This window comes from Lolium perenne, chromosome 1 (assembly GCF_019359855.2).
Source record: "Lolium perenne isolate Kyuss_39 chromosome 1, Kyuss_2.0, whole genome shotgun sequence".
In the NCBI taxonomy this organism is placed as follows: domain Eukaryota; kingdom Viridiplantae; phylum Streptophyta; class Magnoliopsida; order Poales; family Poaceae; genus Lolium; species Lolium perenne.
The window spans coordinates 196,814,971-196,830,751 of record NC_067244.2 but is presented as its reverse complement, the minus strand read 5'-3'; the positions used below and the strand labels follow the sequence as shown (position 1 = coordinate 196,830,751).

General features: G+C 44.9%; 1 protein-coding gene across 2 annotated transcripts; it reads left to right on the top strand.

The window, feature by feature from the left end:
* The first annotated feature begins 3,185 nt into the window (after positions 1 to 3,185).
* LOC127317886 (uncharacterized) lies at positions 3,186 to 6,125 on the top strand. 2 transcript variants are annotated; one of them, XM_051348498.2, is made up of 3 exons: positions 3,186 to 4,344; positions 4,598 to 4,862; positions 5,760 to 6,125. In XM_051348498.2, the coding sequence occupies exons 1-3, from the start codon at positions 3,829 to 3,831 to the stop codon at positions 5,762 to 5,764; spliced, it is 786 nt and encodes a 261-aa protein (XP_051204458.1). In that variant the 5' UTR covers positions 3,186 to 3,828; the 3' UTR covers positions 5,765 to 6,125. The 2 variants fall into 2 exon arrangements, with proteins under 2 accessions (XP_051204458.1, XP_051204451.1); XM_051348491.2 differs by having other exon boundaries at positions 3,187 to 4,344; positions 5,724 to 6,125.
* The last annotated feature ends 9,656 nt before the right edge of the window (positions 6,126 to 15,781 follow it).

Below are 15,781 nucleotides of genomic sequence, written 5' to 3'. Positions count from 1 at the left end.
ATCAGGGGGTCAAAAAAAAAATCCAAGAATAGAAAGAATTTTGGTTCATAGAGGATGACATGCGGGACCCATGATCCTGCATCGTAAACGGCTCGATCGGAGAACGTTGAACAAGATGGCGCGATCGAGAAAAAAAACAATGCCAGAGAGGCTGCCATCTAGGCCCTACATCCCTCGGCGGTGCGGATTTGCGTTGACTCGGCCGGCGAACCCGAGATTTCGAGATGCACCACGTCCCGGGCCACCATACGCGACGTTTTGGCCGTTTTCGTCGGGCTAGGTGGCCTCAAAAACGAGAAAAAAAAACGTTTTGACATGCACAACGGACAGACCCAAAATCGTCGGCCATGGTACACCAGCAACCACGGCGCGACTTCAACTTCGTCGGCCATGGCAACTTTTCTTGTAGTGCTCTACAATTTAAGCTGACTCCTATCATAAATATTTAGAATTTTATTTCCTCCCTTTGGATCTAGACACAATCCCACAGAAAGGGTGGTTATTGTGAACTTTCACCAAGGCAACACACTTGATTTTGACTGTGCGCCTCCAACAAAAATGTTGGTACCATAGTGGGACTCAACCAAATTTATTTTGACAATAGAGTTATTCTTTTCCTAATTATTTTAGATACAACAGGCGTAAAACCTTCTTCATCCACATCATCCTCCCCAAAACCAAGCAACAACATATTATTAATACATTCTTTCTCGGGTGGCAATGAATATTTTTGTTTCAAACCCATGTTGTGTCTAGAAATTTCAGATCTTTCATGCAGTCAATATTTTCAAAGGAAAAGGAGCTAGGATCCCACTCCCATTTCAAGAGATCTAGAATATATAGTATCATTATCTAGAAAAACAAAAGAATTACGAGAGTCAATATTGGTACCTTCAAGTTTTCTGAGGCAACATGGAGTTGAGCTCTTTCTTCTACAACCATGTTAATGTTGGGCTGCATAGCCAATCTTTAGCTATCTCTAACAACCTGGACAGAGGGGTCTCACCAGCTCCAACATCACCATCTTCAACTTGTGATCCAGACTCCATGAGTGCAGTCCACCTCTGGTTGAGAGCCATCAACATGTATGACCACCTCTATGTGTTCATGGTCAATACGAGGAGAAGCAAGAGCAAGAATGACCTGTCTGGGGGTTGGGGACACCACTCTCATCACTCTGGCTGATATACATGCATAAAAAATAAGGGAACCTTCAAGACATGTGACAGAGCATACCGTGTTGGCGCAGTGTTAAATCATGGCTTGGAACTCTCTTGAGCACGCGTGAGAGAGGCGGGTGATGCGCATGCCGAGTCTCCTGCCGTTGCAGGTTGAAAGAAATGGCGAGCGAGACGTTGTAGAGAAGTGGTTGTTGTCGTTGCAGACAATTCAAAGGCTGTGGGGTGGTGCGTGGCACTGTCGTGTGCATACCAGATTTGCTGTTTGAATCCACCTGGGCTGGTTGGTGCGTCGCAGCTCAAGGGACGGGCAAGCGTTATGGAGAGTTCCATACACCGCCATGTAGGGACGACCAAGCGCCACATCACGATCACCGAGAGGAGCTCAAAACCCTAGGTTCTTAGAGCTCTTTTAGGATAGGTCAATGTTGATGTTAGCACGGAGTTGATTGGCACCGGTCTTCCTTGTCTCGACATCATCTTCCCCTCCCATGACTTCACTTGCTGGCAATGCGGCCGATCAGCCTTGCATATTTTTCTGGTAGGCTTGTGGATGCCCAAAGTAAGCCCCATGTATTGAAAAGGGAGAGCGCTAGCCTTGCCAATGAAAACAAACAAAAGATCACCCAGATCTTAATTTTTGCACTAAATGTGGTAGGTGATCACTTTTGTGCAAATTTACCCCGTGGACCAAAAATGTGGCACTGAAGACTTCAAGAATTGCATCGAATAATTTAATCTCTTCTTTCACAGGTTTGACAAAACAAGGCGGCATCATCTGCACAAAGGCTGGTGAGAATGGATGCATATCTCTATCCAAGTTGCAAGAGAAAATGATGCTTTGTGAATTTTTCAAAAAACCTGATGCAGGGGTTCCATGGTTAGGATGAATAACATAGCCCTCTTTTGTGCCAGAATGGTCTTCGAGATTTCGCTGACTAATACTCTGGAGGATGCACTTGCAAGCACAATGAAGACAAGATCACACCATTTCTTGCCAAATCCATATCCCATCATAACATATAAAATAGAGCCCCACCTAACCGAGTCAAAAGCTTTGGTGATGTCCAACTTGAGGAACAACAAAGGGTATTTTTATTGGCTTCCATGATCACACTTTAGAATATTCAGCTTTGGAGCTAGCACATTTGCAAGTATTTTGCATGCAATCTTTGCCATCACATGCATCAGACTGATGTGTAAAAGCAATCCTGTTGCTTTCGAGAGATTCCATTTATTTGCATGCAGCTCGTGTAACTATCCCAATACAACACTCATATCATTCTTGATGCATTCCCAACAACGCTTGAAAAAAGGGTGAAACCGTTAGTCTAGGTGACTTCTCTCCGTGCATATCCATAAGTGTAGTCATAATTTCCTCATCCGAGAAAGGTACCTCAAGATGTGATAGATCAAGGGCTGGGATCCCCAAGGCATCCCAATTGGGGCCCACACTTCGTTGGCCCCGAGTGCCGATGAGGTTCTGGAAATGGTTGAAGAGAATTTGTGCTTTGTATTTGTGTTCATTAACCTATATTTGCCGCCCAATTAATTTCGGTATATGGTTTTCCCTACTCCCATGAGCTCTACAGAAATTTTCTTTGCAGTAGCTCATCTTGTGACAGCTCTCTATTTTCACGGTTTGCACCACCGGGCCGCATGGCTTGTTATACTAATTTAAAACATGTCAAATAATTACAATGCTTATATTAACATTAAGACTTGCTAAATTCATAACTTAAGTTCTACAAATCCAAATACAAGAAATAATATGTCTATTTGTATCAGAAAAATACAAGGAGCTAAGTCTAGTTGGAAGATCACTTCATGTGTAATATCCGCCTTTAGCCATGGTTTCCTTCATTCTTTCTTTGGCCCATTTCTGTAGAGCTCTTGCCATCCAATCCAAGCAGATTGAAATCCTTAATATTCGAATTCAATAAAGTGGATTGTTACAAGTAAAATAATAATTACAGAGAGAGATGATCAGCAGTGTGCCGTGTTCGTGCTGCGTTGGTCGAGCCAAGCCAGCCGACCACGACAAGTTCGCAACGCACTACCATGTCACAATTTTACTCTCACGAACGAAGCTGCTAGCGACTAGCCACAGCCAGCAACGGAGAGGAGGGAGACACATCCTAGCTGGATCTGATGGTGGCTCGCTCGCTCCTCGCCGTCGTCGCGCTGCCTCGCTTCGCTGGTGCCTGCCGGCGGGCGTGGCGGCGTCCGTGCACCGGCCGCGCGGGGGCAGCCGGGCAAGAAGAGGGAGCAATGCCACCGGCCGTTTCGTCGCCGCGCCGGCGCGCTGGAGCGGCAGGAGAGGCTCTTCCGGGGAAGGGAAGGGTGGTGCAGCGCAGCCGGCCCTGGCCGACGCCGCCGGAGAGACCCGCGCTCGTGAGGGTTTGGGCCTGGCGGGCCAGGCCGAGAAAACAGCCCACAAACCCACCTTGTGCCCAAAGCCCGGCACGGCGGTGGCGTGTCAGGCTGGCACCTTGAAATCCTTGGCGCCCGAAGGTAACCGCCTCAACTCTCAACAAACATCTCGCCTCTCCTCTCCTCTTCACCCCCTCGCCGGAGCGCCACCTCTCCCTCCACCTCGCACTCCCACGGCCTCTGCTCTTCGGCGGTCCAGCAGCGCCGGCGGCGGCAGATGGACCAGTTCCCCGACGGGTACCCGGTGCGGCTGCGGAGCGCCGTGCACGGCACCTACCTCCGCGCCGACAAGGACGGGGTTGGCGTCTCCCTCGGCCGCCGTCGGAGATCCATGAAGGTGGCGTGGTTCGTGCACCGCTACTACGGGGACTACCAGCACGTGCTCCTCCACAGCGCCGCCTACGGCCGCTACCTCTACGCCACCGACGCCCCGGCGCCGCTCGGCTGCCTCGGCTTCCGCGTCGCGCAGCGGAGCTACGACGGGCTCGAGGATGAGGCCATCAGGTGGCAGCCCGTCAGGGTCGGGTCCCGGGGCGAGATCCTGCTCCGCCGCCACGTCGCCCAGGGCGGCCCGGACAGCTACGGCTACCTCCGCGGCAACGGGAAGTACCTCATCTGGAACGACAGCGTCGCCAGCGTCCACGACGTCGACAAAATCAGCACCATGATGCGGTGGGTGGTGGAGCCCGTCCCCATCACCGACCGCATCCCCCGCCTTCCACGTCCGACTAGGGTGAGTTCGCCATGCCCGCCCGCTTCTGGATTCTTCTCGAGTTGCTTTCGGGGTTTAGGGGGGCGGTTCCATAATCTAGATTGTCGTTAACCTTCGTCGGAAATTTAACCGCGGGGATCGGAAATGGTGCTAAATTCATTCGCCTGGGAGCAATCCTTGTTCCGTTGGGGCTTGGGAGCAATTCTTGGTTGCCGCCTCTGTTTCTTGACTTCCTGCGCCTTCCTGAATATAACCATGCTTCTGTGCAACGCAGCTCCACCTCTCCGTTCTTCAGCACTCGCGGGTAGTGATGTTCACGGGGAACGGCGAAGGGTTGTACGCCAACGACATCTCGTTCACTTTCAGGGGAAGGTCCGTGCACCGCCTGAGGAACGAGCTGGTCAGCCGGCTGGGCATCCCAGGGAACGTCTCCAACGAACTCGTCATGTACGTCCGAGCGGGCAGATACGGTCGCAATACCCCACTCGTCGTCAACCTATCCCGCAGCAGAGAGACCCTCGTAATCACGCCGGAGCCAGGTGAGAGATCCTGATATATGTACTGGAACTGGCAGATACTATTTGCTGCATGGCCATGATCTTTTGGTGTTTGTATTACCGGAGTGTGCTAATCTGCATGTGCTTTTTATCTACAAAATCTACCCGTGCTTGGAAAGCTTATACTGAAACCGTTACAGTTCGGATCAGATTATTCTAAATGTTAGTGTCAAGAAACTATATATTGTAGTCATTAGAACTCGGGAATCCTAGTCTGAGAACAGTGTACTGAAACTGTCACTGAATTCATTCAGTTAGGACTTGGGAATGGTATGAACTGTTGTAGTCTTGTAGATACGAGTACTGAAGTTAGCTGAACCTAAACAATAGGTATTTACATTGTGCCTTTTGGATTTATCAGTCTGTGTATGCTAGAAAGTTGCCTAAAGCTAGTTGGTTGCTGGGGAAAATCATTTCACCAGTCACTTGAAATTAATGGGTCTGAAACAACTGTCCCAGGTTCATATGATTCAGTTCTTCAATTTAATGACATTTGCTGCTACTGAAAAACATTGGAACTTGAAAACCCAAATCAGCCCACTCACCTCAGTTCAGCTTCACAAAGAAGACACTGATTTATACTACTGTAATTGTTTTGGCCTACTGTAATTGTTTTCAATGAATGTGAGCAAAATTCAATGCAGCACTACATGAAAGCTAGTTTCTGCACATTAAATTATTTACAGGTTTTTATACATCAGCTGTTTTCTTGATCTTGCTGTTGACTTGTTTTAACAATATGGGATCATTGATCTGTTGCAACAGTTGCAGTTCATGTGGCATGCTGCCTAAATTTTTCTCTCATTTCTGCTAAATACTGCTTCACTATTTCTCCTAATTCAGTAAACGGCGGGCTGCGATACCCGGATTTCAATGCAGAGTAGAGAAAGAACAGAGTAGGTCTCCTTGCCTTAGAGTTCACCTCTTCAGAAGTGTCGCTGCCTCGGAAACTGCAACATGAGAAATCTTAATTTTTTTTGCATAGAGATATAGGTTGAGAAAAACTCTCTGGCTCTTGTGTTTCTGGCGAAACTTATCTGTTCTAGTGACATTGCTTTGACCTAACGGTTCTAAAAGTTCAGAACCTGTTTGAATAATAAAGCAGTGACATTGATCTGTAATGGCCGCGTTCTTATTCTGGCAAAAACTTCATTTCTGTTAGCTGCATTTATCTTGGATGTAGCATTTGAGTTTACCTGTGCTGTATGAAGTTTCACTCCAACCAAAGGCAGCACCCTTTCTTTCTATTCTTCTTTGTTCGTTATGTGTGACAACAGCAACCTAGACTTACCATTTTGTGTTGGCCCAGTTAATTCTCTGATGAGTACACTAGGGTGCAAAATTCTGAAGTCGAAAAGGTTATCTGAAATTCGAATAATAATTCTACCATGAAGGTTGTTCTCAGTTTATGCATCCTTCTCCATTCTAGTTTCAGTACACTGAACACTGCAGTTTTCTTTTGAATTCTGGACATGCAGTGAACTCTGCTAGTTATATTGTTGCAAATCTTTGTTATGAAAATCGTGGCGCAGAGGTGGGAGGCGACTCAAAAATTGTGCATATCAACTTAGTTCTCGCCACAACAACATGTATTGCACGATCTCGTGCAAGCCCAGGTTTGTGTGGATGTCACTAGCCCAATTATTCGACATGAGTTCATCCATAGTTATCAGAATCATGATTCAACTATGCGATTTTACAACTTTACAATTCAAATTGTGTGGATCAATTCTAAGATTATATTAAGTAGGATTTATATGGTTTTATGATTTTGATAGTTCCGATCCTACGGTTTACGATCCTATCATAGAGGTTCCGATATGATTAGGAATCACAATTCTGTCAACCAAGGTTAATCAGCAAAAGTTTGGAGCTTACACCGTTTTTTGGGTATGCATCAAGGTTTAAATAGCGTGCTAAATGAAATAGCGGCAGCCTACTTCAAACGCTATGGACGCTATATCATGGTAATAGCATGCTATATTTCAATTAGCGTTTTGAAAAAAAATACCAAATGTAGCCTAAAAATAAAGGATTTCGCTAAAAAGGTTGGATATATAGTCCAAAAATGACGGAATCATACATACATAACCACATACAAAAAATAGATCTACAATTTTTCAGAAGGCTAACATGAGCATTCCACAAGGCAACAACATAGTATAAACTAGATGAAAACCCCGCGCGTTGCTGCGGAAATTTCTAAAATAATATGCTGGAGTACGACAATTTAACTAATTATCGTTGACGTGCAACCCCTGAATTGATAGTGAATGTGATCCAGGAAACATATGATTTGTCTTGCACTCAAAATGTAAAACTTAAGAGAATGGAGACTTGTGTCACCTACGGACAAACGGAAGAGAGCATCGGTACTGACATACAAATAGAGATGTAATTCATTGTAAATTCCTAATAATGGTGAACTAATAATTTCCAATGCGTTGCATATAGGCAGTACTGAGTACATCATGTTGTCACTACGCGCAAAAATAGAAGCCTGCACAGGCGCCCCGTGTGGTGTTTACATGAATTCAATACAAATATATGGGAGCTCTGTCTCTTAAGCACTTGATTTTATCTAAACTCTCTCAAGTAAATAACATAAGCTGACCAAAAAGTAAATCAAATCTAATTAATCGATATATGGGTGGTTTGAGGAGGCATAGCGTGAGAATGATATAGATCACGGGTGGATAATAGAAAAATTCCAGTTACAAAAATTTGTCCTCGTGGATATACTGCGACAATTCGTATTTAGTCTGTCTCTGTTGGAAAAAAAAAAAGATGAGCCATACAGAAGGAAATATGGCATTCTTTTGGATATAGTGCGACAATTCGCAATCAGTCGCTCGCTGTTGGAAAGAGAAAAAAAGGATGAATCATATATACAGAAGGAAATATGACAGAACGTAGGATATGAATAAAAAGGTAAAATGGAGCGGTGATTAGTTGATGTTTGAAACCTGACGATGACGCTAATATGCATGCACACGATCAATTGAAGACAGCCGGCGGCCGCTCGGCTAAGTACCGATTCCGGTCCTATATGTGCTCGATGATGTAACACTGCAGAAGCTCACTCGTCCGCTCTACCATGAGACTACCAGCTGGCGGACGTGAATCCGTTGGAGGACACCAGCGCCCTGAAGATGGCATCATCCTCTTGTCCGTTGCAGCTGTAGCCTGCAAGCGTCAGCAACATGCAAGCCAGCTGCGGAAGTGGTGGTGGAATCACCGTCGTTCGGCAGTTCGGCTGCGCCCGGAGGAGCGACGTACCACTCGGCGCTCATCCGGTCGGAAAATGGAAGTGAGTATATGCATCGCCTGCTGCAGTTATAAATAGAGAGGAAAAACATGGCTTTAAATTGGAATGGGAAAGGGAGAAGATGCATGTTGAAGACTTGGATTTCATTGCGGTGAAGGGGAGACGAAGAGGGCCATCGGTGAAGCTTAATCAGAGTTATTGCATGGGAGTTGTGGTGACCTGAAAGTGTTGCATGAGCAATATGGATCAACTATTCTGTTTTGTCGTATGGTATAAGAATCCATTGCTAGAATTGATTCAAAGCCCAATCTAATAGCCAAGGCTAATCAGGTGACGTGGCCATCTTGCATGTGCAGCTTGCAAACATTAAATAAACATAGTGGGGATCAACTTTATAGATATTATAGATTATTACTAAGAATCATCAGCATTAGCGATATTATCTTTTGATTCAGAAGAAGAACCAACAGATTGTAGTTCATCACCACGAAAAAGTGAAAGAACTTAGCTTGAAAAATAGCGCGCTAACACTATAAAGTTTTTAGCGCAATATAGCATGCTATTTCGTAAATAGCGCGAGAGCGAGAAAAATTACTAAAATTTAACGTAGACCCTCCAAATATGTTATAGCGTGCTATTAACGCAGAAATATCGCGTTTTTTAAAACCTATGCATGCCAGGGTTATATATGATTACAAGTTTTTGTTTTGTTTTGCATAACTTATGTAGTACTTCCTATGATCTAATGTGAAGTATAAATTTGTTCTCTGCCATTTTCTACGTGTTAAAGATGATGGCTCGCGTGGGTTTGGTAATGGTCAATATTCTGAAACAAACACGTTTTTTTTTAGCTCAGCTAGGATGGGCCATCTGTTCGGGCCACAAAATTAGTTTAGTGGGCTGGGCTGGGATTTGTAATAAGCCCTTATCGGGCTCGCCGTATTCCTACGCTAGGTATTCCTCTTCCCAACGCCAGCCATCCCTCTGAACTCCGGCCGCCACCTGCCACATCTCCGAGACCAAGCAGCTGCAAGCGGCGTTCATGGGGTGCCCGAGATCCTTATCTGCTTGCCAGGTGAGGTCGCTTCTGCATGACATCACGGTACCCACAACCCGCCGCTCCTTGAACAGTGAGTGGAATTTTACAGTCGGATGTTTGGCATCATCCCTGGTGCGATGGCTTGTGGTTCCCATGAAAAATACTATCTGTCATTAGAAAATAATATGCGCTGTAGAAATTGCATCAAGTTTGATGCCTGGATGCATTTCTTCCAGATCAGTAAAATGATATGTCGCTGCGACATCGTATTGCTGCGAGTTTTACCTCTACAGGTGTGCCCGATGCTTCCCTGACGTTTGTGGAATAGACCTGAGTTAGTGCTATACTAGGAGGAAGTGGAGTTTGTTGATCTTGAAAACAATGTCCGCAGACTTTTCTCTTTGAAACGGCTCACGGTATTCCCCTCCAGAGTCAAGACACTTAGGAGCAAAGTGCTATACTGCTATACTAGGAGGAAGTGCTTTCATGTCGTAGGAGCAAAGTGATATCATGGCTTCCCTTTAGTCACAGACTCACAGGTCATGGTCTCCCGTTAGCTAGTGTTGAACTGTCGATCACTTCAACAGTGAACACACCACATACAACCGTTGATCACTTTAACTTGTAGTTTTGGGCACTATTTGGTAGCATCAATTGCATTATATATTGCATACATAATTTGCAGGTTCTAACATAATCGACCCAGCTCAGGTACTTGATTTGAAGAAAGAATTAAGCTTAATTAGGATGTCTTTCGCAAAAAATCTTAATTAGGATGCACTTGATCCATGCTTATTCTTCTAGACAAGTTTAAGGATTCCCTCAATTTGATTTCGTCTTGATCAAACCAATTCTTGTAGATAGAGCATTTTTTGTTCTAAAAAATACACTTCGTTTGGGTTCAAGTACTGTTCTTTTTCCTGGAGGTCCATCACTTCAGTACTTGAGTGGCTAATTGAGGGAAAATAAACTGAGACAAATTTGTCTAGAAGACTAAGTTTGAAGTGTCTTAAGTCCAGTCCTAGATTTATTTAAGATGGGATACCACCAAATTGATCTTACAGCTAAAAGTAAGAAAATTAAGCTCTTCAAGTGTTCCATACATTCCCTTCATTGTAGGCATCTATTATGACTAGGAAACACCAATGCGTGTTGGCCACCAATTAGTCAGTCTTCCACACATGCATGACAGCTACTAGTCTCCTAGTTCTGGTTTCCAAGCACCAACGAGACTAACACCATCAGAGCCTTGTCCCCACCGTGGCAACATTGATGCACACCCCTTCCAAGGTCCAGTTCTCCCAGAACATCCTGTTGATGCAGCATGGAACGCTCTTTGGTCTGCCAATGGTGCCAATAATGCAGAGCAATCAGCTGGCAATGTGCGACCGGTGGACAGGATTATGTCGGTTGTCACTTCTGCTGCTCCTACTCCCTCCCTAGGTGGTGGGCATACCTCTGTTGTTGTCTCTCCCCAAGATGATGATCATAATCAAGGATTTTTTCTCAAGACCCCTGAGGAATCAAGCTCTGAGCGGTCTGAACCAATTGACCTTGCAGAAGCTGCCAAGGATCTCAAATTGGCGGGGTACGCTGAAGTGGAAATTTTGGCTACTCTTGAAGAATTCAAGTGCTCAGGTAAACCTTATTATCCTGGATCTCGACCTTGGATGCCAAAGCTGCCCGTCAATATGTTTGAAGCTGCCAAGGACCTGAATAGTGCTGGATACAGTGATGACCAGATTGCCTCTTTTCTTCAGGATTTCAAAAAGTTTGGACTCCCATACGTGTCTGGCTCCCCCCTTTGTACCTCTAAGTGGACACCTTCCTGTCACTTCATGAATCTTCATGCAGGCTCTACTCCAGCAAATGCCCTTTTATCTTTATGCAAGACACTCACTCCGGCTGATGAAGGAAACCTCACTACTTTGCAAGATCTCTTGGTTAATCTTTCCGGAGGGCCTCTAAAAAGCATGCTTATCAGTACACAGAACAAAAGGGCTTTGGCAGATCAGTTTGTTAAGAAGCTCTCTGCCACTATAAATCTGGGGTGCCATATGTCTGAAGCCAAAAAAATCACCAAGAAACTTGCTTTCAGCCCGCTGTCTATCTCCGGACCAGCTTTCAGCAATCCCAACCCCCCTGCTTTCAATCGCTTCTGCAACAGGCAGGGTATCCTCATCACATACCATCGCCGCAAACGCCATGGCACTCCAATTTCAGTCCACACCGTGCGAAGGAGCCCCCGTCTCAACAACCGTGCAGACGGATACAGACTCACCTCTGATGTTGGTTCCCAGAAGTTCTGCAAAAGCATTCCAATGGAAGCACGTCAGAATACACTCTTCAAAAGGAGCTCTCCTAAACTAAAGATGATCAGTTCTGCTTCTTTACCTGAACACAAGAATAGCAATATGGCTGTTATCCCTAACGTCTCTCCACTTCATCGCAAGCCATCCCCACATCTGCCGGTAGAGACTATACACCCACTTGGGACTAGCTTCTGTGGCATCCCTCCTGAGGAGATTGCCGATGATAAGCTGCTCCATCTGATCATTCCCAATGAAGATGTGGACTGAAGAAGTAGAAGACCGCCGCAGCCTGCAGAAGCACTGCAGGGACATGACTTCGGCCAGCTTTACCTTTTGCTATGTTGTGGTCTCTTCCTTTTTATTTGCAACTTCAGCACTATATTAAGCTACTCGTGTGTACTGAACCTGTTGTGGGGATTGAGTTCCCTCTTAATATCTACCTTCTGGCCTGGTTTTGGCTGGCCCTTGGTTTATTTATGCCATGTTTGGCTCTGGAAGCCATCGAGGTTCATCCTGAATTGGAATATTAGAGGCATTGGTGCTGAAGTCAAACAAGATGCGATTAGGAAAAAATAGATGAGTCAAATTGCTCTATCTTATGTTTTCAAGAGACAAAAAGAGACTTTTTTGACCACTCATACATCCGTAAATTCGCACCAAAACGTTTTGATCACTTTGCATACTTCCCCTCGTGTGGAAGCTCGGGGGGCATTATCACTATTTGGAATGGATCTCTCTTCCATGGCCAGGTCATAGAATCTATGCAATTCGTTGTACACATCAAATTCACATCGCTGGTCTCTGGACAAAGCTGGCATCTTCTTAATATATATGGCCCATGTACCGGTGAAGCTCGGGACGTTTTTGTCGAATGGATGATGAACTTGGAAATTCCGGATAATGAACTCTGGCTTCTTGCTGGGGATTTTAACTTCTACCGCTCCGAAGAAAACAGGAATAGGGAAGGTGGGAACCTACAGGACATGTGCACTTTTAACAACTTCATCAACTCCCATGGGCTGGTTGAAATCCCTATCTTAGGCCGAGCCTTCACATGGAGCAACATGCAGCAGAGCCCCTTATTGGAACAAGTAGACTGGATTTTCTCCTCGGCACTCTGGACCTCGACCTTTCCAAATACTGAGATAAAACCCCTCACCCGCAACACATCAGACCATGTCCCCCTCCTGATATCAATTGGGACTGATATCCCTAAAGCAAAAAATTTCCGCTTTGAAAATTTCTGGTTAGATTGTCAAGGCTTCATGAATGTGGTGGAGAATGCTTGGGCAATCCCTTGCAGGGCTAGATACTGTGCGGGTATAATTTCTTCGAAACTCAAGAATACAAGAAAAGCGCTTAAAAATTGGAGCAAAAACACTTCCCGTCTCTCCATGTGGATGGACAGATGCAACTTGGTGCTGAATCTCCTCGATGGTTTGGAAGAGCAAAGACCGCTCTCGCTACCAGAGTTCAACTTCCGTAATATAATCAAAGAGCGCATTGCTAATCTTTTACATTGTAAGCGCATCTACTGGAAGAATAGATGCACCATTAGATGGGTAATATTGGGAGGGGAGAATATGAAATTCTTTCATGTTGCTGCCACAAAGTCCTATAGAAGGAATAAAATCCCATCTCTTACTTCAAATGACGGCATCTCATATAATGATCATGAAGCCAAAGCAGCTATAATCTGGAACACTTTCTCCAAGCGGCTAGGCCACACAGATAAACCAACCATGCACTTTCCTCTTGGAGACCTCATTGCTAGGATTGATGGGCTGGAATCACTTTCTCTTCCCTTCACGTCTGAGGAGATTGATAATATCATCAAATCGCTTCCGACTGATCGATCCCCTGGTCCGGATGGTTTCAATGGCCTCTTTCTTAAAAGGTGCTGGCATATTATTAAGGATGATTTTCATGCACTCTGTCATGCTTTCTACAATGGCAATGTGAACCTCCAAAGCATCAATAACTCTCTTATTACTCTTATACCAAAGGTTCTCAACCCTGAAAATCTTGGAGACTATAGACCTATCTCGCTTCTCAACTCCTGCCTTAAGCTTCTCACTAAACTTCTTGCTGATCGCCTTCAAAAGGTGATCCTCAAGATCGTTCATCAAAACCAATATGGTTTCATCAAAAGCAGGACTATTCAGGATTGCCTCGCTTGGAGCTTCGAATTTCTCCATCAATGCCATCAGTCTAAAAAAGAGATCATTGTCCTCAAACTTGATTTTACTAAAGCTTTTGACATGATCGAACATGACGCGATCATATCTATGCTGAAACAGTATGGCTTGGATGATAGGTTCATCGGTTGGATTAATTGTATTATCTCTTCTGGCACTTCTGCGTTCCTTCTCAATGGCGTTCCAGGGAAAACTTTCCATTGCAGACGAGGGCTAAGACAAGGCGACCCTCTATCTCCTCTTCTATATGTATCTACAGTTGATCTTCTTCAAACTGTCATCGACAAAGCTAGCCAAATCAATCTCCTTCAACACCCCATCCCATCGGTGAACGGAGAGTTTCCAATAATCCAATACGCGGATGACACTTGCTCTCGGCAACTTCTATGTCTTAAAAGCATCCTGGAAACCTTTGCCCAGTCAACGGGTTTAAGGGTTAATTTCGCCAAATCTTGCTTACTCCCGATTAATGTTTCTAATGTGAAAGCGACCCTCTTGGCTGGCCTCTTTGGATGCAAGCTAGAAACTTTCCCCTTCACGTATCTCGCCCTCCCGCTTGGCCTAAGCAGACCTCGCATTCGTGACCTCGGCCCGCTATATTCGAGGATTAATCATCGCCTTGCTGCCACTGCCTCCTTCCTTTCTTTTGATGGTAGAATAATGGTGACTAAGGCCATTCTCAGCTCTCTACCCACTTTCTACCTCTCCACTCTCAAAATTGCAGATGGAGCCATTGAAATTGTGGATAAAAGTAGAAGAATTGGAATATGGGGTAAAATGGATAACTCCAACAGAGCCCAAATCTTTGGCAGCATGGGACCTAGTATGTAGACCAAAATCGAGAGGGGGTCTGGGTATCAGTAACCTTGCTTCCCACAATGAGGCTCTTCTTATCAAATTTTTGCACAAATTTTTCAATAAGGCGAACATTCCCTGGGTCCATCTAATTTGGAAGAGCTATAATAATTCCACTCCACAAGCCTCTAACATTTCAAGCTCTTTTTGGTGGAGGGACATTGTCAAGCTTTGTTCAAAGTTCAAGAGGATTGCCTCATGCGCGATTGGTACTGGTGACACTGCACTCTTTTGGAGCGACAATTGGGCTTCGGATGTCCTCATGACAAGGTTCCCTAGGCTACACTCCATCGCTATTAATAAGCTAGCTTTTGTGAAAAATATTCTCAAATTGGACGACCCTATTGATGCTTTCCATCTCCCGTTGTCCGCCCAAGCCTTCGAGGAGTTTCATGAGTTCAATCACCTTATACACCAGACCAGATCCACTCGGAACGCTGATGGAAAAGACCTATGGTTTTATAGTTGGGGCACTCATTTCTCCGCCAACAAGGTTTATAAGCTAACCTTCAAACACATTCAAGCCCCAACCTTCTCTTCATGGATCTGGAAATCAAAGTGCACCCCCAAGATTAAATCTTTCTTCTGGCTTCTCGCTAACGACCGCCTAAACACCAAGGATATGCTTACAAGGAAAAGTTTTTCACTCAATGACAACGGAATATGCCGTCTCTGCGATGATGGGTTGTTAGAAACCAGGGACCATCTCTTCTGGAATTGTAACTTCAGTAAATGTTGTTGGCAATCCATTGGCATCACTCTTGAAGACAACATAGAACTCTCTGAGATGATTGCTACTGCACAAGGAATCTTCAGGAAGCCTTTTTTTCTTTGAAGTGTTTGCCACTGCCACCTGGAATCTATGGAAGCAAAGGAACGCTTTTATTTTTGACAATGTAACACGTTCTATTAGAGCTTGGTCCTTTTCTTTTAAGAGGGACATCTTCCTTCTCTGTTACAGAATAAAGGATGACCAAAAAACCCCTCTCTTAGCTTGGCTAGACGCTTTGTAGTTCTCTTTGGGTTATGCCCAGGGCTAGGACCTTTTGTACATTCCCTCCTTTCTTCTCCTCTTGTACATATTTTATCTCTTTTAATAAAATATTTACTGTCGGGGCCTCCCCTACAGTTTTCAGCTCAAAAAAAAACCTGTATAATCTTCTCCATTTTTTTTTGTAAGGGTGGAATCTTGGTAGATCGATCAATTAACGGATGAAAAAGATTTTACA

What these genes read in the sequence shown, in the direction of transcription:
- LOC127317886 (XM_051348491.2), top strand. Translation starts at nt 3,829, where the DNA reads ATGGACCAGTTCCCCGACGGGTACCCGGTGCGGCTGCGGAGCGCCGTG. An exon ending in GCCTTCCACGTCCGACTAGG is followed by an intron (nt 4,345 to 4,597) that starts GTGAGTTCGCCA and finishes TGTGCAACGCAG; the next exon opens with CTCCACCTCTCCGTTCTTCA. An exon ending in CGTAATCACGCCGGAGCCAG is followed by an intron (nt 4,863 to 5,723) that starts GTGAGAGATCCT and finishes CTCCTAATTCAG; the next exon opens with TAAACGGCGGGCTGCGATAC.